Source organism: Nicotiana sylvestris, chromosome 11 (genome assembly GCF_000393655.2).
Source record: "Nicotiana sylvestris chromosome 11, ASM39365v2, whole genome shotgun sequence".
Classification (NCBI taxonomy): Eukaryota; Viridiplantae; Streptophyta; class Magnoliopsida; order Solanales; family Solanaceae; genus Nicotiana; species Nicotiana sylvestris.
This window is the reverse complement of record NC_091067.1, coordinates 161,736,157-161,760,783: the sequence shown is the minus strand read 5'-3', so window position 1 is coordinate 161,760,783 and position 24,627 is coordinate 161,736,157. Positions and strand designations below refer to the sequence as shown.

The 24,627-nt window shown below is 39.5% G+C and overlaps 1 protein-coding gene across 1 annotated transcript; it reads right to left on the bottom strand.

The window, feature by feature from the left end:
* Positions 1-213: 213 nt before the first annotated feature.
* Positions 214-6,892, bottom strand: LOC104231629 (CDT1-like protein a, chloroplastic). Its single transcript, XM_009784652.2, has 7 exons — positions 6,542-6,892; positions 3,323-3,442; positions 3,000-3,234; positions 1,464-2,120; positions 1,007-1,208; positions 822-912; positions 214-652 (listed from the first exon to the last, which is right to left on the bottom strand). Exons 1-7 carry the CDS (start codon positions 6,889-6,891, stop codon positions 541-543), a joined length of 1,767 nt encoding a protein of 588 aa, XP_009782954.1. The 5' UTR covers position 6,892; the 3' UTR covers positions 214-540.
* Between the last annotated feature and the right edge of the window lie 17,735 nt (positions 6,893-24,627).

Sequence of the window (24,627 nt, the reverse complement as noted above, 5' to 3'; positions counted from 1 at the left end):
ATCGAAAGTGTTGCTCTTCTAAAGTATAGAAAAATGTCATTTCTTTTTCATTTGAACTTTGAGAGTCTGTACCATCTATATTTTTCGATACTGATGCTTATGATATTATGCTTATTTTGTTTGAACAATTTTAAAGGAGAAGATCCGTAACTTCACAAAAATTGAAAATCTTAAGAAATAAACCTTAAAAACAAAGAATTAAATAACCTAGAATGATCATAATAGTTGATCTTATTCTATTATTAACCAGAGGTTTCAAATTCGAGCCTGGATATGGAATCGCCTTTGTTAGAAAGCGATTTATCCCCAATGTGAAACTTTCCGACGCGAATTCGAATTTAGTAGGACCAAATATAGATACCGCACATCGGATGAAAAATCAAAAAATAAAAGTTGGTCTCATATAAAGTCGACTTGCGGACTTTATACGAGACAAAGTCAGAACTCCACTATCCGTTGTGCTGCAGAAGTGGTACTGTAAATATATCTACCTAATTAAACAAAACAGTACACTATTATTTACAAACTTCGACTAAATCGTCATTCCTTGCTAAGTTGGTAAAATATCGTACCATCACTATTTTCTTGCTTCTCTAACTTGGCTTCAGCCAGTCTTGATCGAATTGTGTCAGGATTTGATATCTTGTTAACACTGCATAATAAGAATAACGGCAATAAAACTTCAAACATTTTTTTTAAAGAATTTTGACTGCAAAAATATAACAACATCAAAAGTTGAGTGAAGGAAAATGATCAAGAAAACGTGAAGGATGAATCGTTGTAATAGAAAAGGCAAACAGATATCAAGAATGGAAGCTTACCATAAGAGGAGAACTCCACTAGATGTTGGTTTCTCATAAATCCATTCAGGAGCTAGTTTTTGCAGTAATATAAGTTGCTCTTCAACTTCTCCTGCATTAATGAAACATCAAGATTAAAAAGAAGCTTACATAAATCGAAAAGGACTAAAAGGTTATTAAGCACACAAGTTATCAACTAGGCTTACTTTTATCAGCAAGCTCCATCTGTTTGGAAATTAGTCTGTGCATGAGCTCTTCTTTCGTCATGACAGAACGCTTAATAGATTGAAATAGGAAATAAATCATGTCAAAGAGGCGAGGCAAACACGCAATCATCTGTTTGCGCCTTTTTGCCTGAGATATGGCTGGGTCTTGCTGCTCTAGTGCCTTGCTCTCTTTTTCTCCCATCTGTGGAGTCATACAAGTCAACTTCTCGTTGGTGGAATCAGAAGTTGGGAAAAATCCTCCAATAATCTCATCATTCATGAATGACAAACATAAGCTACAGGATACGCTCATGTTAGTATAAAAGTCTAAAGATGCAGAGGGACAAATTTTTGTAGCTTAACTACTACGAGAGATGAGAATTTCAATGATTCGTATGGAGCTAGTCTAAACAAATTCTATCAAGGAAGATTGACATGCAAGTTCATCTTGTCTTACCGAGTTCAGAAGATTCTCGGGAAGAATGTCTAAAATATCATCGGTTGAAAACCTTTCACTCTCACGGACTTGATCAGCAGCATTTGCATTCCGCACAGGAGTGTCGAAGAACAATGACCTTCTAGTCGATGAGTGTCTAGCTAGTTTTATTGGTGATTCACCTGGATCATCGTCTGGACTCATGTAACATCTATTAGGAGGTTCAAGCAAAGGGGTAGCTGGAGCTGACATAGAACCATTCTCTCCCTTTTTGGCTTCGATCATCGGAGTTGCAGGTGGATGACATGATGGTGAACTAGCCGAAACAATCCCTCCTGATGAATATTTCATATTAGTTTGGTTTGAACATAACTTAGGAGCACCAGCACATGCTACTGTTTTCTTCTTAGTGGAACTTTCGACTTTGAGGGGTATTGAAACTGGCACAAGCCCAGCTCTATCTTCTTCCTTGGCATTTCCTCCAGTAATACATGCCTGTTTTGAAAAGCATCTTCTAAAAGAGCCAGACAGGTGTGATGCAGCTACTGACTGCAGCAAAAATGCACCATCAGGTGTCTCATTGGTTAAGGATGAGACAGAAGGTCTAGACGAGTTGGTCACTGGTTGCTTAGACTGTGAGAATGGTCCAGGCAGCGTTTCCTCAGGAATGTCATCACCCTGAAAATGCAGAAATAGTAGTTATTGCCAACAATGATAGAGAAATTGCTGTCATGGAAATAACATCATCCATCATCTTCCTTTCATTTTTCTTTAGAGGGATACAGGGGGCAATATGATTCAGGTATAACATTCAAATCTACTTTAACGAGATCTTAGCTGACAACATGGTGGTCATATATGTAAAAGTGTTTGTGCTGGTTATTTCAATGCTGAGATGAGTAAAATACAGGTCGCTGAACAGTTGTGATCTAAACTGCAGAAAATATGGTATAAACTCAATACTGCTTCCCTTATGTTAAGCTTTTCCTTTTATACATAAAAGCAGCAACCTAACTACTTTGTATCTTCATGAAACTCTAGAATACTAATCTTTATGCGCTTCATCTCTGGCTTCATTCCTAGACAAGTTTAACATGATACGGTATAAAGCACCTATAATGTTCCAGAGGCACTATACAATATGATTAAACTTAAGATCTTCTCCACAATGTAAATGTTAGAAACATATGTATCATTTGTCAGAGAACGTGTCATACAGCAAAAACCCATAACTCAAAATCTCGACTTCTCCATATGAAACTTCTGCTTCTGCTATACTGTTAACGGGTCTATATTTCTCTCAATAAGTCAAGACCAGTTGTTTGCAAATGAAGCATCAGAGCAGACGGAAAAGAGTTGGAGGGTGTCTTACGGAAAATGCAGAGCTTCACATAACAACAAAGATAAATATCAACTAAGAACTAAGTAGAACAGGCACACCTGAGACCATGCTAGTCTTTCCAAGTAAATTTAACCAATAAAAATCAATAGTGCATCGAGTTATACTTGGGTAGAATCATTCTTTAAATAAATGAAAACGTTAGAAGAATTGCTTACCCCAGGGTGGGACTTGAAGAAATCCAAGAGCCGAGAGCGGAAAACTTTCCTTAACAGAACACTGCTAGTGTTAGATTTCCACTTCTCACTACCCTCAATTGCATTTGCATTTAAAGTTATATAAAGATCTGGCTTCATACAGCAAGTGAGCTCATCATGCTTGAGAATCTTCTGTATCTCAATTGCTTCAGGTAAAATAAACTTCAGCTGAGCTAAATGGCTGTAAGAAAACCTCCTAGAAGTCAAAAGATAAAGAATTAGTCTTCCTTTAGATATAGAGAACAACGTGATTATTAATGATTGAATATTTGTGATTTTCATACTTATCAGTCAAATTCTGAACTTTGGCACTAATATTAGTGAAAGTTGTTGCAGAACCCTTCAAATGCAGCAGCCGAATTGAACTATCCATGCTGTTGAAGAACTTTTCCAACATTTCGTACCTACACTAACACAAACATATATGTTAAGAACCACAGAAGAAAAGCCGACCAAGTGATACTTTTTACCACTACGAGCTAATAAATGATACTCCACTTGTTATTGTCGTTATCAACACCTTCAATTTAACTCTAACATGGATCATTCCTTGTGTGCTCCATTTAATCTAGATATTCATACATATGCTACACCATTCAATAGCCAAGATTGAAGAGACCATAGTTCCAGAAGCACAAGTGTTTTCAATAAAATTCCTAGCCAACCTTTTTAAAACTATTGTTATAACGGTGGTATCTAGGCCACACCCAGGTCATAGCCAACTTTTCTGTTTACTTTCAGCTTATTTGTTCAAACTCTTAAGCTACATGCAACTTTCAGAAGCTAATGATTTTGAAGGGGAAAAAGAAAGCTTTATTCAGAAGCTAATATTTTGCAATAGCTATAGACAACAATCTTGAATTGGAGAAGGCAAATGTAGTACTCATTTTGTCCCCTAATTTTCAGTCACTTTTGGCTTTTCAAAAGCCATCTGTTCTATAATTTGATCAAAGTTTACTCCTTTGTTAAAAAATAGTGAAACTATTACCATTTGAAAAATCAAACAATCTAACTTTTACTAGTATATTTTCTCAAACATTAATGAAATTATATTTAACTTTAAACTTCTAATTTATAGTGCTTATGTTAGGGATATATTAGATATGCCCTAGATCCAATATCATATTTGATAATCTGAACATATTTTTTTGTGAACGTTATTTCATATACAATATATATATGGCATTTGATATTCATTTATCATTGTTATTAATTGCTTAATTAATTTGATAAGGTCCTTGATTAAATTTTGAGACTTGACATTGTGATGGAGATCATGATAATGAGAGTGAAGTCTCTTATAATTTAATCTAAATTTTGTTCTTGATCATAGGATTATTAATTTGGACATTAATAATCCGGTTAGATCAATATCTATGTGATCATCTTTATAGGATAAAGATTAGTTGATCTCATTAACTAAATCACATAGATAGATGATGCATATAGAGATATGATCATTGAACCGACTCATTGGATAATTCTTAATGGTTAGAATTACCATAAACTGTCAATGGGGAAGAATGTGATCTAAGAACTTCCTTTGACCTGATATCATCATAGTAATTGACAAGCTATTTATTGTACTTTGATACTAGACACCTATGGCCCTAGGGCGATAGTTGAAAGGATATTGGGCATGATTAAATACTTGTAGAATTAGTGATTGATCAAGATGGAATCTGTCAACTCTTGGTAATGAGTTTAAGCTCCATGTTGTCATGAATTATAACTAACCAAATTAAGACCTTGGCCAGGGCGATTGAATGAAAGAAGAAAAGAGTTTCTTAGGTCATTCAATGGTTGATTATATTTTGACATGAACACATAGTTGGTCGCTTATTACGATTTGGCAGTTGAACCATATCCTAGGGTGACCCAAAGCTATAATGACAGAAGGAATTAATACATTATTCTTCTACAGGTTCTTGAGAGTAAATTGTATACTTCATGCTATCCGGTCGTTAAGGAGTGTTGCTAGACGCCACCCTTGATCAGTATATTGATGTGATCAATTTACTACCGGCTTAGTATTGAACCTATGGGGTCGCGCACTAACGAGTGTTCTGATCTTTGCTAAAGGATTAATTGCTTTATTATTTGATAATTAAATTAAAGAATTTAATTAGTCAAATAAATTTAGTTATTAATCCAAATGAAATATTATTATATTCTTTGCTAGCACAGAGGATATAATTAATATTGTGAACAAATTGAAATATTCTATTTAGAATAGAAAAACGAAATTATATCTCTTGGTTAAAATATATATATGTGATATATATAATTAGCACTTATTTTATATAAAAGATGTTATATATAATATTAATAAAGTCTTGTTAGTAAATCCAATTTTGAATTGGATTAATTAACATGGAAAGTCCTTATGGTATTGTCTACAATTTTCAAACCATTTGATATGGGAGATAATTTTTTAATAGGAAAATATTAATAAAAGAATTCAATTTAGAATTGAATTCTATAAATGTGTTGCATGTTTTTATTTTCAAATATTGACTAAGTTATAGAATTCAATTTAGAATTGAATTCCATGAATGAGTTACATGTTTTTATTTTAAAATGGTGACTAAGTTGTAGAACTCAATTTAGAATTGAATTCCATAAATGAGTTACATGTTTTTATTTTAAAATGTTGACTAAGTTGTAGAATTCAATTTAGAATTGAATTCCATAAATAAGTTATATGTTTTTTTTAAAATATTTACCATAAGACATGTGATTTGTACTTTCCAATGGAAATTATGTGTATATATATATGTGTGAGTCCTAATTAAGAATTAGTGAGACATATAGATCTTATACATATTGTAAAGAAACCAAGAGAGTTATTCTTAAAAAGAAAATTACTTTGAGAAAGTAATAGTGCAATATAAAACCAAGATAGAAAATACTAGTACAAGAAAATTGTTTCTTGTCTTCTACCTTTGAGTTGAGATTTTTGAGAAATATTTCAACACAATATTTTCATTCAATTTGTTCACGGGGTTTCATTGATCAAAGAGTTAATAGCAAGGACCAGTCTCGGTGTGGATACGCTAGGGTCTTCGCACTATCGAAGAAATTTTGAAACAAGATTCTTTTCACCAGGTATGTCTTAGATCCGATCTTTGATATGTAAATAAATTTTAAACACGAAAAGTTCTACCGAGGATTGTTCTTATCTTCCGCTGCGTGTTATGAACACCTCTATTCAATCCCAGATTGGTGTCAGATTTTTTAATTACAAATTTTTTATTTGAAAGTACATTAATAACTCCATATCTGAACACACACATAAATTAGATGCGTTGATCACAATTTTTCCAGATCGATGAAGTATTATTAACTTTGAGACTAATAAAAATTATGCAAATCAATATCTTATTATTTGTTCAAATTATAGATTTCTTCAAATTAAATTTTACTATAAAAGTTAATCAAAATCAAGCGAAAATAACTTGTGACAAGCACTATTGGAAACGAAGAATCCAAAAAGCACTCACTTTTCCGGCAGCATTACTGAATTTACACGCTTCTTTTGTTCAGCCACTGGCGATTCAGATACCGACGAACATTTCTGCTCATCGGAGCTAAATAACGGGTCATAAATCAGCTCGCGTCGGGTTGGGGCTGGTGTTCGTAGCTTCTGAGCTGCTTCTCTGACGTCTTTCAACGAGACTAGGGAGCAGGCGCTGCGATTTTGGACATTGAAAGGAGGATTTATCGGTTTCTCTGGTGTTTTTGTGCTCCATTGGTCCAGCACCGGAGCTAGTACACCGGCGGATTTTTTACGGGAAACTGAATTCGCCGGAGATGATTTGCGATGCGGCGGTGAAGATTCCGTGAACTCCATTACTGATGAGAGGCGAAAAGTGAAACAGAGAAGGATGAAAGAAATTTATAGGTAGATGATTTTGGCGGGAATGGTGAGGTGGATGATGACGTGTCTCGTATGCCAGTCAGATTTCGCGCCAAATTATTCTTGGGCTGGGCATAGCGATAAGTGTTAGCAGAAGGCCCATGGACCAAGCTGGTATGTTTGGAATATGAGGCCCAATAGTTACATGGTCAATGAATAACGTAGAAATGACACCAGATAGCCACTTTAAAGGGCTGTTATTTAGGAATTAGATAACGTGTCCTGAATTTCAATTTTTTCGTTCAATTTTCAGGAGAAAAAATGTTCTGTTATAAAATAATAAAAGAAGAAGAGTATTGCAGAGCAAAGTAGAGAAAGAGAGAATTTTTATTGATATGAGATCAATTACAATGGAATAGAACCCTCTATTTATATGGAGAGGGTGACTTAGCTACTAAATAATGAACCCTAGAATCTCTCTAAATATAGACATTCACCATAAATAAAATTCTATTTATAACACTCCCCTTGAATGTCTATTCAACATATAATGTGCCTCGTTAAAACCTTAATTAAAATAAAACTCAGTGGGAATAAATTCTAGTAAAGAAAAAAGAGTACATATATCTAACAATACACCTTTTGGTTGCCTCATTAAAAACCTTGCAAGGAAAACCCAGTGGTACAAAACCTTATAAGGGAAAAAGAGTGCAACGCGCATTAACTCCCCCTAATGAGAGCATCAATCACATCCTTGAGCCTTCGCATTCCAATTTTGTGCACCATCTTCAAGAGATCGTTGGTAGAGATTTGATAAATAAATCAGCCATATTAACTTGAATGAATATTTTGCACCGTTAAATCATCATTCGTGATAAATATATAATGTCTTTATAAATATCGTGGAATGGCTCTTCAATATCTCCATAGAGGTGTCACACCTCCTTTTTCAACTACACCCCGCAAAGGGGCGTAAAAGGGAGTTTTTCCAATTAAAGGACAATCGAAACAGGATTTTATTTAAAGATTCAGAGTCGCCACTTGGGAGATTTATGGTATCCCAAGTCACCGGTTGAATCCCGAACCAAGGAAAAGATTGACTCTATATTACAGTCCGCGAACCAGAAATCCGAGTAAAGAATTCTGTTAACCCGGGAGAAGGTGTTAGGCATTCCTGAGTTCCGTGGTTCTAGCACGGTCACTCAACTATCATATTCGGCTTATTTATCTGGTTTTAGTACATGTTGAACCTATGTGCAAATTTTAACTGTTTACCACTTTTATTATTATTATTTTTAACGAGAATTGCAACGTCGTGAAAATACACCTCGAACCACGTCACATTAATGCACCCATGGTTATTGACACATTTCAACTCTTTTGAGATTTAGATTTGGGTCACATAAATGTGCACCCGAATTTAAGAAAGTAAATTATTAAAGGCGCGCCTAAAGCGACTAGCGTATCATTATTTTTGGGTAGGGCCGTGAAATTTTTCTAAACAGCCTATCCCGAAGTCTAAGTAATTTTACCAATACGTATAGAGGGCCCCGCAACTTGTGTATTTTTGTTGGTCGAGGCTCGTCTCATTCATTGTTTTTTTTAAAAGGAATTTGCAACGTCGTGAAAATGCATCTCGAACCACGTCACAATCAATGTACCCGCGATTAGCGACACATTTCGACTTCGTTGAGATTTGGATTTGGGTCACATAAATGTGTACCCGAGTTTAAGAGAGTAAATTTTTAACGCGCGCTGGAAGTGACTTGCGCGTTATTATCTTTTGGGGAAGGCCGTGAAATTCGCTAAACGGCCCGTCCCTAAATCTAAGTATTTTGAAACAAATATTTAATGAGGGTCCCGCAATTTTGTATTTTTTATTCGGCGAGGCTCATCTCATTTTTATTCAAGGATATCCTAAAGCGACTATGATTTTCTATTTATTTGTCTCTAAGAATAAAGAAAATCCTAATCAATTAGCATTAAGAGTTCGGGCTTCAAGTTCAAGTCCGGATCCAAACAAAAGGAAACACCTTCTAGTTTGAACCCGCTACCTAACTTAAGATCCGCCGCCTGTCGTTGTAAATATTAACAAACCAGCTACCATTTCAGTTCAGTTCAACCTAGCTTTATTATATGAATTGGACAATTGGAATTAACTATGTGGAATACAAAGCCATTTTTTGAGCTCTTTTTACGATTTGTTGAAAAATGCATCAATGCTTAAAAACTGTCATCAAGCTAACATTAATCACTAACATTTGAGAACTAACATTAGTTACTAACATTATTGACATTGCTATTTAAAATGATGTTATTTACTCAAGTGAACTCGCAATTTCAGAATTAGACCTATTAAACCAACATGCTGATTTCCATAAACTATTTGAACCTGTTTTGTGACATAAACTATTTGAAACTATTTCACGACTACTGAAAAAAAAAAGAATTAAATACAATATATTTCATAATTAGTAATCACCAACCAAGATTAATTACAATTGATATTCCATGTTTGTAGAAATAGATTCAATTAGTCCAGTTTATGCATTTCAAAGTCATTCCAATACATACTATGAAATATCAAGTGAACTACTGTTTATACATCAAATTAAACACAAAGAAACAATTATTTTCAGAAATCCATTCCAACAACTCTTTACTTCCTTTCCTTTAGATTTGAGAGCTGTAGAACGTGTACCTGGATAACGGAAATACAAGAAGATGAAGGAGTAGTCAACAACAGTAATAACATAGCAACGCAGTGACAGAACAACCCAGTGATAGATTAGAAAAAGAAGGAACAAGCAGAGTTTCAACAACACCCAATGAAAACAGTAGCCAATAACCAATAGCAAACTCCAGAAGAACCAATTGAAACCCCAGAAATACCAAACAGCAACACCAATGAAACAGCAACAGTACTAGTTCTGATATTCAGCAGTAAAAGAAAAGACCCACTTTTCAGTTTCTTAGCTCTCCAAACACTGAACCTTTTGGATTAAAAACCAGCCTGTTTTTTACTTTCAAATTATTGAACTTTTAAATGTTAAAAATCTAGCCTAGACTCTAAAAAAAACTGAAAGAGAACCGATTTTCTTTCTCAAAAACTAGCCCCCTTTCTGTCTTGAAATGACCCTATTTATAACCCAAAAACGGGTATGAGCAACATATTTTAATCAATCCTTTTTAAGCTTTACGTTTTGTTCCCCACACTTGCATGTCTTGTTCCCCACTAGCAAATGTCTTGTTCCCCACCTGCAAATGTCTTGTTCCCCACTAGCAAATGTCTTGTCCCCCACTATGTATTAAACAATGCCTTATTTTAATATTATTAGTGTTTAGTGGACAGAGCATTCAAATTAATTATTTTTAAAACTTTAAATCCCAAAATACCCCTGAAACTATTGAAATTATCATTCTACCCCATCAGCTATATCCAATCTTAATTGAGAAATCCTAACAATTGACTAATTAAACACATGAAACTAACTCTCAATCAACAACATTAGGACAATTCAACAAGGCCAGATTCATATCAGAACAAACTTAACAGAACAATCAAGTATATCCAAATCACTAAACACAATCATCAATTGAACTCAAAATAGTAGGAAAGTCGTCAAAACGCATACACATATAATTTCAACGAATATGGAGTAGGACACTTCATGCGAAAACTTTATCAAAATGAACCCACATTAAAACGAAACCACAAATAGATCCGTGAATAGCATAGATTCGAGGTAAGAGATATGACCTTTACTACTGCACTTTCTTGCTCCGTTACGCACAGTGAAAACGAAACTCCAAAGAAAAAGCAAAAATCCGTGAACGAGCTATGGCTGACCTTTATGCTAACGATCCGACGTCGAACAATGCTGAACTTTCGATGAAACACAACTTCGTTCACAACACTATTTCGACGCTTGACTAACAAACACGGATTCGGACGGAACCTCGACGCACTGCCTCAACGTACGACTGAGCACGACCTCGGATGGTTGGTCTCGTTTTGGACTGGAGGGTGGCTATGGAGAAGGTGAGGCAGGCTGTTTCAGGTGGTCGAACGAACTGATGGAGAAGGCTGGCCAGTGGTCATTGGTAGTAAGGCTGGCGTGAAGGGAGGTGGGCGTGAGGCGGGCTGTTGACGAGTGATGGAGTTGTCGGTGGTCGTTGGACGTCGAAGGAGAAGGCTGACAGCCATGGATGTCGACGGGAGCTTGTAGATGGCAGTGGGGTGGTCGTTGGTTCGAAGAAGAAGAAGGAGGGCAGCCATGGTGGTCGTTTGGAGCTGGAGGGGTCGTTGGTTCGAAGAAGAAGAAGAAGGAGGGCAGCCATGGAGGTCATTTGGAGCTGGAGGGGTCGTTTGGAACTGAGGAAGAGAAGAGGGCAGCCATGGGGGTCGAGGGAGAAGGAGGGGCGGGTGGTTTAGGGTTCTTTTGTTAGGGGTTTAGAAAATGAAAATGAAAATGGGGAAAGGGGGGTTGGTTGTTTGGACTATGGGGCAGACCGGGTCGGGGATGAGGTATGGGCTGGGTATCCGGGTTTCAATTTCAAAGGGAAAGAAAAAATGTTTGGGATGATGGACTTTAAATTGATTTGGCCCAAATACGACTTAACACTCTTTTATTTTGCCTTTCTTTTCTTAAACTAATAAAACTAAAAATTCCAAAAATCCTAAATTAACTTATAGGATTAGATTAATTTATAAAAGTACTAACTAACTTTTAATAACAATTAACACACACAATCAAATAAAATCACATAACTTGGACATGAAATGCTAAAAATGCAAAAAATACATTATTTTGTGATTTTCTTTCTCTTTAAAAACAAAACATGGTTCAATTAATTCCTAAGTGCACAATTAAATCTTAAATGTGCATGCAACATATATTTTTGTATTTTTAATTAGTTAAAACAAACTAAACATTCACAGACATGAATAATTATCCAAAATGTCACGCAAAGTTCTCAAAATTGTACCCAAAGGCAATTTGCTTTATTTTTCGATTTCTTTGGGAGTAGTTCTCATAGGGCAAAAATCACGTACTCACAGCTGCCCCTCTTTGTCCGAAAACACAAAGAGTTTTCGTGTAAAGATAAAGTGAGCGGATACCAGCGATTTTTGCCCGTTGGAATACTCTGTGTGAAGCATTTTTGAATATATTTAACCGAACCTTTGCTTCAAAGGTTTCCTACATATCCCTGGCTAGAAGGGAATCAGGTTAATGTAGTTCGGGAAGTTTTGGTAGCTGGGACTACCATGGGACTGCATTTTTGTTGTTACTGCTGTTGCATGCTGTTACTACTGCTTTCCGACCTCCTTATTACACCGGGCCAAAAGAAAACAAGAAGCTAGACTAAACTGAGGATTACAACATCTTATCTATTTTCAACTTGCTTTTGTAGTCTTCCTTCTGATTTCTGCGATGGGATTCATGCTGGGGGTATTTTGTTGTAACTCTCCGCATTACTGACCTCTGATTTGATCTTGAAATGTATTCCTCTGTTCTGCAGGCGGGCTCCTGACCCCTTCATCTTAAAATACGACAACCTCAATTCTCCAGGTGGGCTCCCGAATGCAACAACTTTTAAAATTTAACAACCTCCGTTCTACAGGCGGGCTCCTGACCTCAATCTTGAAATTTATTCTTCTGTTCTACAGGTGGGATCCTGACTCCAACTTGACTTTTAAAAAAAAAAGATAATACGGCTTCCATTCTCCAGGCGGGTTCCTGACTTCATCAACATCAAATATAACAACCTCTGTTCTAACAGGCGGGCTCCTGACTGCTTCAACTTAAAATAAAACAACCTCCGTTCTACAGGCGGGCTCCTGATTCCTTTATCTCAAAATATAACAACCTCCGTTCTACAGGCGGGCTCCTGACTTCAGCTACTTCTTAAAAATATAATACCTCCATTCTTTAGGCGGGCTCCTGATTTCTTCAACTTAAAACATACCAACCTCCGTTCTACAGGCGGGCTCCTGACCTCTTCAACTTAAAACATAACAGCCTCCGTTCTCCAGGCGGGATCCTGACTTCACTACTTAAAATGTCATACCTCCATTCTTCAGGCGGGCTCCTGACTTCAACAACAACTTGAAATTTAACTACCTTCATTCTACAGGCGGGCTCCTGACTTCGACTTGAAATTGTAACAACCTCTGTTCTACAGGTGGCCTCCTGACTTCATCAACTTAAATTTAATAACCTCCATTCTACAGGCGAGCTCCTGACTTCTTCAACTTAAAATATAACAACCTTTCGTTCTACAGGCGGGCTCCTGACTTCAGCTACTTCTTAAAATGTAATACCTTCATTCTCCAGGCGGGCTCCTGACTTCACTACTTAAAATGTCATACCTCCATTCCCCAGGCGGGCTCCTAATTTCAACAGCAACTTGAAATTTAACAACATCCATTCTACAGGCGGGCTCCTGAATTTGATTTGAAATTGTAACAACCTCCGTTCTACAGGCGGGCTCCTGACTTCATCAACTTAAAATTTAACAACCTCCATTCTACGGGCGGGCTCCTGACTTCTTCAATGACTTGAAATTTAACAACCTTCATTCTACAGGCGGGCTCCTGACTTCGACAGCTTCTTAAAGATATAACTCCTCTATTTTTCAGGCGGGCTCCTGACCCCTTCAACTTAAAATACAACAACCTCCGTTCTACAGGCGGGCTCCTGACTTCTTCAACTTAAAACATAACAACCTCTGTTCTACAGGCGGGCTCCTGACTTCGACTACAACTCAAAATGTAATACCTCCCTTCTATATGTGGGATCCTAACTTCTTCGACTTAAAATTATAGCAACCTCCATTTTACAAGCGGGCTCCTGACTTCTACAACAATCTAAAGATGAAACAACCTCCATTCTCCAGGTGGGCTCCTAACTTCAACTTTAACTTAAACTTGAAATCATCCTTTTTTAGAACTGCTTCCCTCTAAGCTGGTGTTTCATTCCTGTAAAAACTGTTGGGGATAACACCAGTGTTTTATTCAAAAATATGTTATTTTCCTTCTTCAAAGATTACTTCCTTTAAAGCTGGTGCTTTCCTTCCACTAGAACTACTTCCCTCAAACTGGTGTTTTCACTTCTCTGAAACCTGCCGGGGATAACACTGCTGGGGAATTATCTTCCTTCTTTAAGACTAGTTACTTTCCTCCTTTTAACAAAGGTGGGGATGACACTGATTCAAAGACCACTACCCTTAAAACTCGGGTTATCTTGCTTCTTCCAAGATTGCTTTCTTTAAAACGTGTATTGCCTTCTCCCGTATACTGCTGGGGATTCCACTTCCTTCAAAACTTGTGTTATCTTCCATCTTCCCCAAGTGGGTATCTGATTTCAAGAAAATTTTCGCAATGAGAGAAAATTTTCTGCCCCAGTTTGATAATCTTCTTTGTGGCCATGTCTTCCCGCTGTCAATAACATTTTCTTCCCCTGCTTCAAATCAAAGAAAAATTTGTTAGTTTAAAACGTGGTGAATGGTCGTGCTACTCCTGCTGGGGATGGGTTTTCCCTTTTTCCTTTCCATGCTTTACGTTTTATTACAAAACTTGATGGGAATGATATTATTTGATGGGGATGATATTCCTGCTGGGGATGGTTTTTATTTTCTCTTCCTTCCCCGATCTGTGTTGTCCGACCATCGCAGAACTTGGTCGATAATCTGTCGGAGTTGTTCCTGCATCTCGCAAATCCGCTGGGGATCCTCTCAGAATTTGATCCATAACTTTTCGACTGTTGTTCTTTCTGTTTTTCTCCAACTTCCCCTGGAAATTTTGGTCCTCTTGGAATCTAGAACCATTCATCATTTGGTCTTGCGGCAAACTCCTTTTCGCTTTGTCGTCTTATCTTTGGCCCGTCCTATCCACATTGTGTTTTTGCACCATCTTGGCAACTGGTAATAATCTCTAAAAAGCCTTTTCAAAAACAAACTGCTGAGGAAATAAAGTCTTTAGACCAAGAAATGAAAAAGTGATGATTTCAAAAGATAGAAAAAGAAGAAGTCTTTCTGAACAAATGCGGGGAAAAAAGAAAGAAAAGAACTTATCTGAATGATATAAACAATCCCAACGATCATGTCGTGCATTGTGGATTAATCATCCCAGTCTATTTGTATCAATCGATCTTTCGGATGGCCTCATCTTGCTGGGGATAAATAGGCACTCAACTCTTTGCCAAATGCGTATCGTTTCCGCCAATCTTGTCTTGTCGCCTCACAGCGCCATTCGAGGGGTTTTCACTAATAAGACTCTCTCATTTCTCTCAACTCCCGTCGCCCTATGGTGCCTGTGAAGGTTTTCACCGATAAGACTCTCGTTTTATTTCTCTCAACTTACGTCGCCTTATGGTGCTTGTGGAGGTTTTCACCGATAAGACTCTCTCATTTTATTTTATTTTTTTCCAGCTGGGGATCGGAGTGTTACCGATATGACTCTCTCTGCTGGGGATTCTTTCGGCTATCAATTCATTTCCAGCTTATGATCCTCTTCTCTGCTAGGGATCAGAGTGTTATTCCCGACTTCTGTTTGCATGACTTGGCACTTCTCGGATACTGATCGGGAGGTCTTTTTGGACATCAATATGGGTTTTTGTGTATGGCTAAAAGAAAAAGGGTAAAAGATTCAAAATAATTTTGATGGGTAAAACATTACAACTCTTGGAATCAACTTTCTTTCCCAAAATTATAAACACAATTTCTGCCCCAGTTTTTCTTGCTTCGGGATTTTTTTTGTTTTTTGTTACCATGACCGAGCCGTGAGGCGCCTACGTATCCTTCTTGAGGAATCAGGTCAAACGTAGTTCCCAATTCCTTTGTTTTTCTTATGACTTTTCTTTTGTCTTTATTATTTTTCTCTTCTCTTTTTCTTTCATTCTCATTACTGATTCCAAAAGAGGGGTATGAAAGAATAAATAAGGCTCAAAAGGGGAAGCAAAGGTTAAAGTGTTTGGATAGAAGAAAGAATTGCCTCCGTCATTTCATTCTCCGATAAATGCCAAGTACAAACAAACAACATTTACAATAAAAAGAAATCATACATAATATCTCTTAACTGCGTCAAAATTGATAGTCATGTCGACGCATTTCCCTTCGATATCTGTTAAACACAAAGCGCCATTGGACAACACTCTGGTTACAATGAATGGCCCTTGCCAATTCGGGGCAAACTTGACTTTTGCTTCGGCCTAATGTGGCATGATTCATTTCAACACCTGCTTGCCCACTTCAAACTTTCTGGGGCGCACCTTCTTGTTGTAGGCTCTTTCCATTCTCTTTTGATACAATTGGCCATGGCATACTGCTGCCAATCTCTTTTCATCAATCAAGTTCAACTGCTCCAATCGGGCTTTGACCCATTCATCGTCATCAATCCCAGCCTCAGCGATAATCCGAATACCAACGATAATCAATCTCATTCACCGGTATCACTGCTTCAGTTCCGTATACCAACGAATAAGGAGTTGCACCTACTGAAGTACGAATAGTAGTGCGATAACCCAACAATGCAAATGGTATCTTTTCATGCTATTGTCTGGACCCTTCAACCATTTTCCTCAATATCTTCTTTATGTTCTTGTTGGCTGCCTCAACCGCTCCATTCGCCTTGGGACGATATGTGTGGAATTGTGGTGTGTAATCTTAAACTGTTGACAACCTCTTTCATCAAACCGCTGTTAAGATTAGCACCATTGTTCGTGATGATCACTTTTGGGATCCCAAATCTACAGATGATATGGGAATGAACAAAATCTACCACTGCCTTCTTAGTTACCGACTTGAAGGTTTTAGCTTCAACCCACTTAGTAAAATAATCGATGGTCACCAGAATGAACCTATGACTGTTGGTAGCTGCCGGCTCAATAGGTCCAATGACATCCATGCCCCAGGCAACAAATGGCCATTGTGCTGACATTGTATGCAATTCTGTCGGCGGAGAATGAATCAGATCTCCGTGTATCTGACATTGATGGCATTTCCGCACGAAACTAATACAATCACGCTCCATAGTGAGCCAATATTACCCTGCTCGAAGAATCTTCTTCGCCAATACATATCCGCTCATATGTGGCCCACAAACTCCAGCATGTACCTCTGTCATAACTGTCATGGTTTGACTAGCATCTATACATCTCAGCAATCCCAAATCTGGTGTTCTTTTGTACAACACCCCTCCACTGAGGAAATATCCATTTGCCAGTCGCCGAATGGCTCTCTTTTGATCTCCGGTGGCCGGCTCCGGGTATATCCCCATCCTGAGGTATTCCTTGACATCATAAAACCATGGCTCTCCATCCATTTCTTCCTCTATCATGTTGCAATAAACATGCTGATCACGAACCTAGATATGTAACGGGTCAACATGAATTTTGTCTGGGTGGTGCAACATCAATGCTAAAGTGGACAAAGCATCGGCAACCTCATTATGAACTCTTGGGATGTGTCTGAAATCTACTGATCGAATTCATTTACACAGATCAAGCAAGCATTGTCGATATGGTATGAGTTTCAAATCCCGCGTTTCCCATTCACCCTAAATCTGATGCTCCAGAAGGTCCGAGTCTCCCAAGACCAAGACGTCCGGGACATCCATGTCTGCAGCTAGCCGTAGACCCAAAATGCATGCCTCATACTCAGCCATATTGTTGGTACAATAGAAACGCAACTGAGCTGTAACAGGATAATGATGTCCTGTTTCAGAAATAAGTACCGCTCTTATTCCAACTCCCTTTGCATTTGCAGCTCCGTCAAAGAAAAGTTTCCACCCTGGGTCCTCGGTTAATTCTAACTCATCTATATGCATCACTTCTTCATCAGGAAAATACGTCCTCAAGGGCTCGTATTCTTCATCAACAGGATTCTCAACCAAGTGATCAGCCAATGCTTGGGCTTTCATGGCCGTCCTCATCACATAGACGATGTCGAACTCCGTGAGTAATATTTTCCATTTTGCTAACCTCCCTGTGGGCATAGGCTTCTGGAAAATATACTTCAGTGGATCCAAGCGTGAAATGAGATAAGTAGTATATGAGGGCAGATAATGCTTCAATTTCTGGGCCACCCAAGTTAGGGCACAACATGTCTTCTCGAGTTGAGTGTACTTAACCTCATAGCCGGTAAACTTCTTGCTGAGATAATAGATGGCTTGCTCCTTCCTTCCTGTAATGTCATGTTGCCCCAATACGCAGCCAAACAAATTCTCCAGGACTGTTAGATAAAGAATTAACGGTCTTCCTAGTTCAGGTGGAACCAACACAGATGGATTTGATAAATATCCTTTGATTTGGTCAAATGCTTCCTGACATTCTGTCGTCCATTCTACCGCAACATCTTTCTTCAGTAGCCGAAAAATGGGTTCACAAGTTGCTGTGAGTTGAGCAATAAACCTGCTGATATAATTCAACCTTCCCAACAGACTTATTACTTCTGTCTTGTTCTTCGGCGGTGGCAAATCTTGGATGGATTTGATCTTTGACTGGTCCAACTCAATGCCTCGCCGACTGACGATGAATCCTAACAGCTTTCCAGATGGAACACCAAATGCACATTTGGCTGGGTTGAGCTTAATATCGTACCTTCGAAGTCTTTGGAAAAACTTCTTTAGGTCTGCTACGTGGTCTTCCTGATGCTTGGACTTTATGATCACATCGTCCACGTATACCTCAATCTCTTTGTGTATCATGTAATGAAACACAGTAGTCATTGCTCTCATGTACGTTGCCCCAGCATTCTTCAAACCAAATGGCATTACCCGGTAGCAATAAGTCCCCCACGGTGTAATGAAAGCCGTCTTTTCTACATCTTCTTCATCCATCAGAATCTGATGATACCCAGCATAACAATCCACAAAAGACCCGATCTCACATCCAGCACAATTATCGATCAAGATATTGATGTTGGGTAATGGAAAGTTATCCTTTGGGCTTGCCCTGTTCAGATTGCGGTAATCGATACACACCCTGATCTTCCCATCTTTCTTCGGCACTGCACCACATTAGCCAACCAATCAGGATATCGAGTGACCCGAATAACCTTTGCTTGCAGCTGCTTGGTTATTTCCTCTTTAATCTTCACACTCATGTCTATTTTGAACTTCCTCAATTTCTGCTTGACGGGAGGGCATACGGGTTAATGGGCAATTTGTGAACCACTAAATCCGTGCTTAACCCCGGCATGTCATCATACGACCATGCAAAAACGTCTTTGAACTCAATAAGTGCTTTGATTAGTTCTTTCCTAATATTCGGTGCAATGTGGATGCTTATCTTAGTTTCCCTGATATCATCTGCATCCCCTAAATTGATGGCTTCTGTGTCATTTAAGTTGGGCTTGGATCTCTCTTCAAACTGGCTTAACTCTCTATTTATCTCTTCGAAGGCTTCATCCTCATCGTATTTCGATTCATCATCATAATCGACCTCTTTTACAATTAGTTCGGAATCAGATTGATTTTTTAGATTGGGTTGAAGATCTGTTGTGCATGCCATGTCATTAGAACCAATATAAATCGAACTGTTCAGAAAGAGAAAAGAAGAAAACAAAATTAGAACAAAATAAGAAAAGAAAAGCTTTTACTTTATTAAAGTACGGGATAACAGAGTTTCACACTTTGCCAAACACAAAACAAACTGGATTACAACCCTGAAATAATCCAAAAACAAGAAAGAAAAATCAGAGCCCACTACCAAGACTCCCTCCGGGTAGGAAGGGGAATATCCATCCAATTGTTGATATTTGCTTTAGGCCCCACAAATTGTACATCTAACCTAATGGACCCTTCTTCAGCTTCTATCATGTTGACATCGGCGAACAGCCTTTCAAAGCTCTCATTCAAATCTCCATCTGACCCAATCAGTGGTCCGAGAACTTTCGGGACCGACACCTTTCTAATAACTGCTCTGACAAATGAGTTGGATAGGCGCGAGATTGGCTTGGGAAGGACCCAGACTCTTTTCTTCAACTTGCGGGCCCGTCTCACATCCGCCGCTGTAGGCTTGAACCCCAACCCAAAGGTATACAGATTTTTGGGCAAAGAAACTGGCTGAACAATACCTGAAAATCAGCCCCTAAACCTTTGCCTGGCACAAACCCGTTCTTCAACATCTCTGAGGCTACCATGACAGTTGCAGCTGCGATCCTGGGAAGTGGAAGGTCCTTGCCTTCATAAATTTTAACCACTGAAACCGTATCGAAAACCTGGTAAACCCACGGTCCCTTATCATCATCAGTCTCTATGAAGGGCACGATGGCATCACTTACAGTGCTTGCATTGTCTTCCCCATGTACCATGATCTCTTGCCTATCCCACTCGAATTTGACCATTTGATGTAATGTAGAAGGCACTGCTTTGGTGGCATGGATCCAGGGTCACCCCAACAGAAGATTATATGACACTGCCATGTCTAACACTTGAAATTCCATGGTGAACTCGACTGGACCAATTGTTAATTCAAGTATGATGTCCCCCACTGTGTCTGTACCACTATCAAACCCTTGAACATGGATGTTGTTCTTGTGAATCATGTCACCATCGACCTTCAGCTTGTTCAATGTGGCCAAAGGACAGATATTGGCACTGGACCCATTATCAATCAGTACTCGAGTGACTACCGAGTCTTCACACTCCACGGTCAAATAAAGGGCTCTATTATATTCTGTACCCTCCACGGGCAACGCATCATCTAAAAAAGTGACCCTGTTGACCTCAAAAATCTTGTTTGCTATTTTCTCCAGATGATTCACATAGATCTTATCCGGAACATGGGCTTTGTTCAGAATTTTCATCAATACCTGGCGATGCTCATCTGAATGGATCAACAACGATAATAATGAGATCTGTGTCAGGGTCTTCCTCAACTGCTCCACAATGGAGTAATCTTGCGCCTTCATTTTCTTCAAAAAATTCTTCCGCCTCTTCCTCGGTAACTGGATTATTTGTCGCTACTAGATTGGCCCTTCTTAACTCTGCGGGAGCAAAACACCTTCCCGAATGAGTTAACCCATGTGCCTCACATATTTCCCCCACAATTTCCTTCCCCTTAGGCATTACCATTACCTGACTGTAGTTCCATGGCACAGCTTTCTCGCTGATTATCGGCAACTGCATTACTGGCCTGATAACAACTGGTCCTATGCATGCCCCCTTCACGGCTATTGGCTTGCTTGATATCCCTTGCACCGTTACTTTGACCGGCTCTAGATTCTTGGTAATATCAGACGAACTCTTCCCTATCAGCACCAGTGGCTTGCCTTCTACCCTTTCCGACTATACTACCGCTTTCCCACTGATCAACTTTTCTTTCGGACTGGCACAGATCATCATTACCATTTGTGAGGGCTTCTTGAGCTTCCCTCCTTTGTGCATTAGTTCGATTATGTGGGCTCATGGTGTGCCGGCAACGGGTTCTGATTGATGTTAGGTGCCTCTGGCTCCTGGACCTCGATCCTATTTGTGTCAATAAGATCTTGTACGACAGTCTTCAACTTCCAACACTTCTCAGTATCATGCCCGGGAGCCCCCGAACAATATTCACAGCTTACCGAGTGGTCCAGATTTTTGGGAAGGGGATTTGGCAATTTGGGCTCCACAGGACTCAATAGGCCTAACTGCCTCAATTTGTGGAACATAGTAGTATAGGTTTCTCCCAGCGGAGTGAATGTTCTCTGCCTCTGCACCCTCTCATTCCTGAAAGTCTGATTCCCATGGAAACCTGGTCCCGAAGGATTCCTGTAGGCCCTTGGTGGTGGATATATGTTTTGTGGAGGTGGATATGTGTTTTGTGGGGGTGGATATGTATTTTGTGGAGGTGGGTACATATTCTGGGGAGGTGGGTATGTATTCTAGGGAGCCAGCGCACGCCATTGCGGGTGAGCCGGAGGCTGGGTGTAAGTTTGGGCGTGATGGACAGAGAAATGTGGCTCTTGTGGTGGGTAGTAGGGCCGTGGAGGGCCGTATGGAATGTGTGGGTAATTTGAGTGATGGGGTCTAGGTTGGTAATGAGGGGGGGAACCTCTGGATCTGGACCAAGTACCTGCCTCGGCTGTTGCGACATCTTCCCTTTTCTTCTTTCCGAGCGCACCTCCCGTGCCGCTCTGGATGGCCTGAGTGGTTGCTTTAATCACCGAATAGCTCAAGATTTTGTTGGACTTAAGTCCCTCTTCAATCATACCGCCCATTTTACTAATTCATTAAAAGATTTGCCAACTGATGTCACCAAGTGACCAAAGTAAGTTCCCTCTAGAGTCTGCAGAAAGTAGTCCACCATTTCTCCTTCTCTCATCGGAGGATCAACTCTTGCTGCCTGTTCTCTCCACCGGAACCCAAATTCTCTAAAGCTCTCTCCCGGCTTCTTCTCAAGTTTTAGCAATGTGAGACGGTCAGGGACGATCTCAAGGTTATACTGGAAGTGACCTGCGAATGCTTGTGCTAGATCGTCCCAGGTGTACCACCTGCTCGGATCCTGTCTTGTGTACCATTCCAGTGTAGACCCACTTAGACTTTGACCAAAGTAAGCTATTAGCAACTCATCTTTACCACCCGCTCCTCTCATCTTGCTGCAAAACCCACGCAGATGTGCCATTGGATCACCGTGCCCCTCGTATAGATCAAACTTTGGCATCTTGAACCCTGCCGGTAATTGAATGTCGGGGAATGGGCACAGATCTTTGTAGGCCACACTGACTTGGTTGCCTAACCCATGGATATTTCTGAAGGACTGCTCCAGGCTTTTAAACTTTCGAAGCACTTTGTCTTGCTCTGGGCTCTTAGCCGACTTTTCAGTCTCTACCGGTATCTCAAAGTGAGTATTATAAGTATGAGTCTCGGGTGCTTTGAAGGTTGGTTCAGAGGGTAATATTGGTTATCGTAAGCCTGAAACAACGGCTCTCTAGATGATCTTTGCAGCGTGGCTGGTGGGGGTGCCACGAAAACAGGAACATTTGGTGGAGGAGGGTTCTGATTGGGTTGTGAAGCTTGGGGATCATAGGCATTTCTTCCTTGATAGTATTGGTGACTGGGGAAGCTTGTCAAAGGGCCGGGGGGAGGGTATTCCGGCGTGTGTCCTGGTGGGAGAGTGGGAGTAACGGGAAGGCCAGGCGCTTTTTGTACCCTAGCTAAGGCCAACTGCATTTCTTTCATCTCCCGTCTCATCTTATCCATTTCCTCCTTCAGCATTTGATTTTTCGTCCTTTCATCCGCGACACTTTGGTCTGAACTAGTCATGCTTTTTAGTATTGGCCCTTTAGATCTTGTTTGGTAATGGTAATCTGCCAGAACATTCTAACAAACTAACTGGTTCGAAATCTCTGGAAGGACAACAAACTTATTAGCGTTAGAGTTTAACACATGTTGCAATTTCACGTTGGGGATGCAATGTTCCCAGGAAGTTTAACCATTTCTAACATGTCTTTGCTTCGATCGCATGCGTCATTCCGGCTTACTTTGTTTGTGCCTCGTTTAAGTGTTTCCGAAACTTTCTTTATCTCTTTTTTTCTTTTTCTTTTTCTTTCTTTTATTCACTTTGCCTTTTCTCTTTTCTTTTGTAGTGGTGGTCGAATCTTATGTGGATTGCCTACGCATCGTGACCCCACACGAATCAGACCAGGCGTAGTTCGTGAAACTAAGTGCCAAAATAAAGGAACATTTTTTGGGGAATTTTCAAAATTTTTCATTAACCCAACCTTCTATTACAAACTAAACATTTTGAAATGGAAAATAACAGACTCCAACTAAACTCAAATACAGACTCCGAACATACTAGCATACTTGGACGCAAAAAGAAAACGAACAAACAAGCAACAGACTCTAAAATGGAAAATACAGACTCGATCTATGAATACATTAGTGCTTTAAAAGTGGGTGCCCGCGGGGCATCGTTCGGCCTCACCGCGGGCTTAGGTGTAAGGTTCCTTTCCAGCTGTTCCAATTCATACATGGTTTGCTTCACAAATACAATCACCGCTGAGAAGAAGGTAGTACGGGTCATGTTTTCACACTCCTGACATTTCCTTGTAATAGCACGAGCAATAGTCAGAATCTTGTTCCTGGTTCGGTCCTTCTCTAGGATTAGGCGTTCTATCTGATCCCCTCTAGCCTTCAAAACCAGAGAATCATACAGATGTTGTTTCCGTAACTGCCGTATTTCATCTTCCATCGAGGCCATCAGATTATAGCAGTGTTTACTCTCGGTTTCAAAAGCCTTGGCTTGTTTAGCCGCCTCGCTCTCTAAGGTGGTCACCTTCCTTTTTAGGCGGACAATGGTCTTTTCCTGATCTCTCTTTGCCTGCTGTACGTACTGTGTGCGCTATTTCGTTCTCTTTGCCCATTGTGCCCGGAGTTGTGCTATGGTATCCTCAGATTTCTTCAAATCATCCCAGCACTCAACGATTTCCTTTTTCAGCCCTTTTATTAACCGCTCACCCGACCGACTCCTTTGTTGTTTGTCAGCATTTTTCCTCACTTGTCGGATTTGGGCTTTCAACGCCTCATTTTCTTGGGCCAAATTGCTCTTTTCTCCCTGATCGGCATCAATTTGCAGGCTATTTTCAAATTCCAGGTCTCTAATCTATTGCCTCAGCTTGCCTATTTCTACCCTGCAACTCTCTTCTTTAGCCAACCAATCCCACTGTTCTTGCGACACCTGGACGAACTCCTGGAGATGGGGCCTTTTGTCCGGTCTCCCAAACTCGATTTCTTTCCTAAACCAA

Bases quoted from the DNA above. Each gene is read 5' to 3' on its own strand.
- LOC104231629 (XM_009784652.2), bottom strand. From the start codon at position 6,891: ATGGAGTTCACGGAATCTTCACCGCCGCATCGCAAATCATCTCCGGCG. The intron at 2,121-2,999 runs GTAAGCAATTCT...CTGCATTTTCAG, and splicing joins TCTTCAAGTCCCACCCTGGG to GGTGATGACATTCCTGAGGA. The intron at 1,209-1,463 runs GTAAGACAAGAT...ATGACTCCACAG, and splicing joins CCGAGAATCTTCTGAACTCG to ATGGGAGAAAAAGAGAGCAA.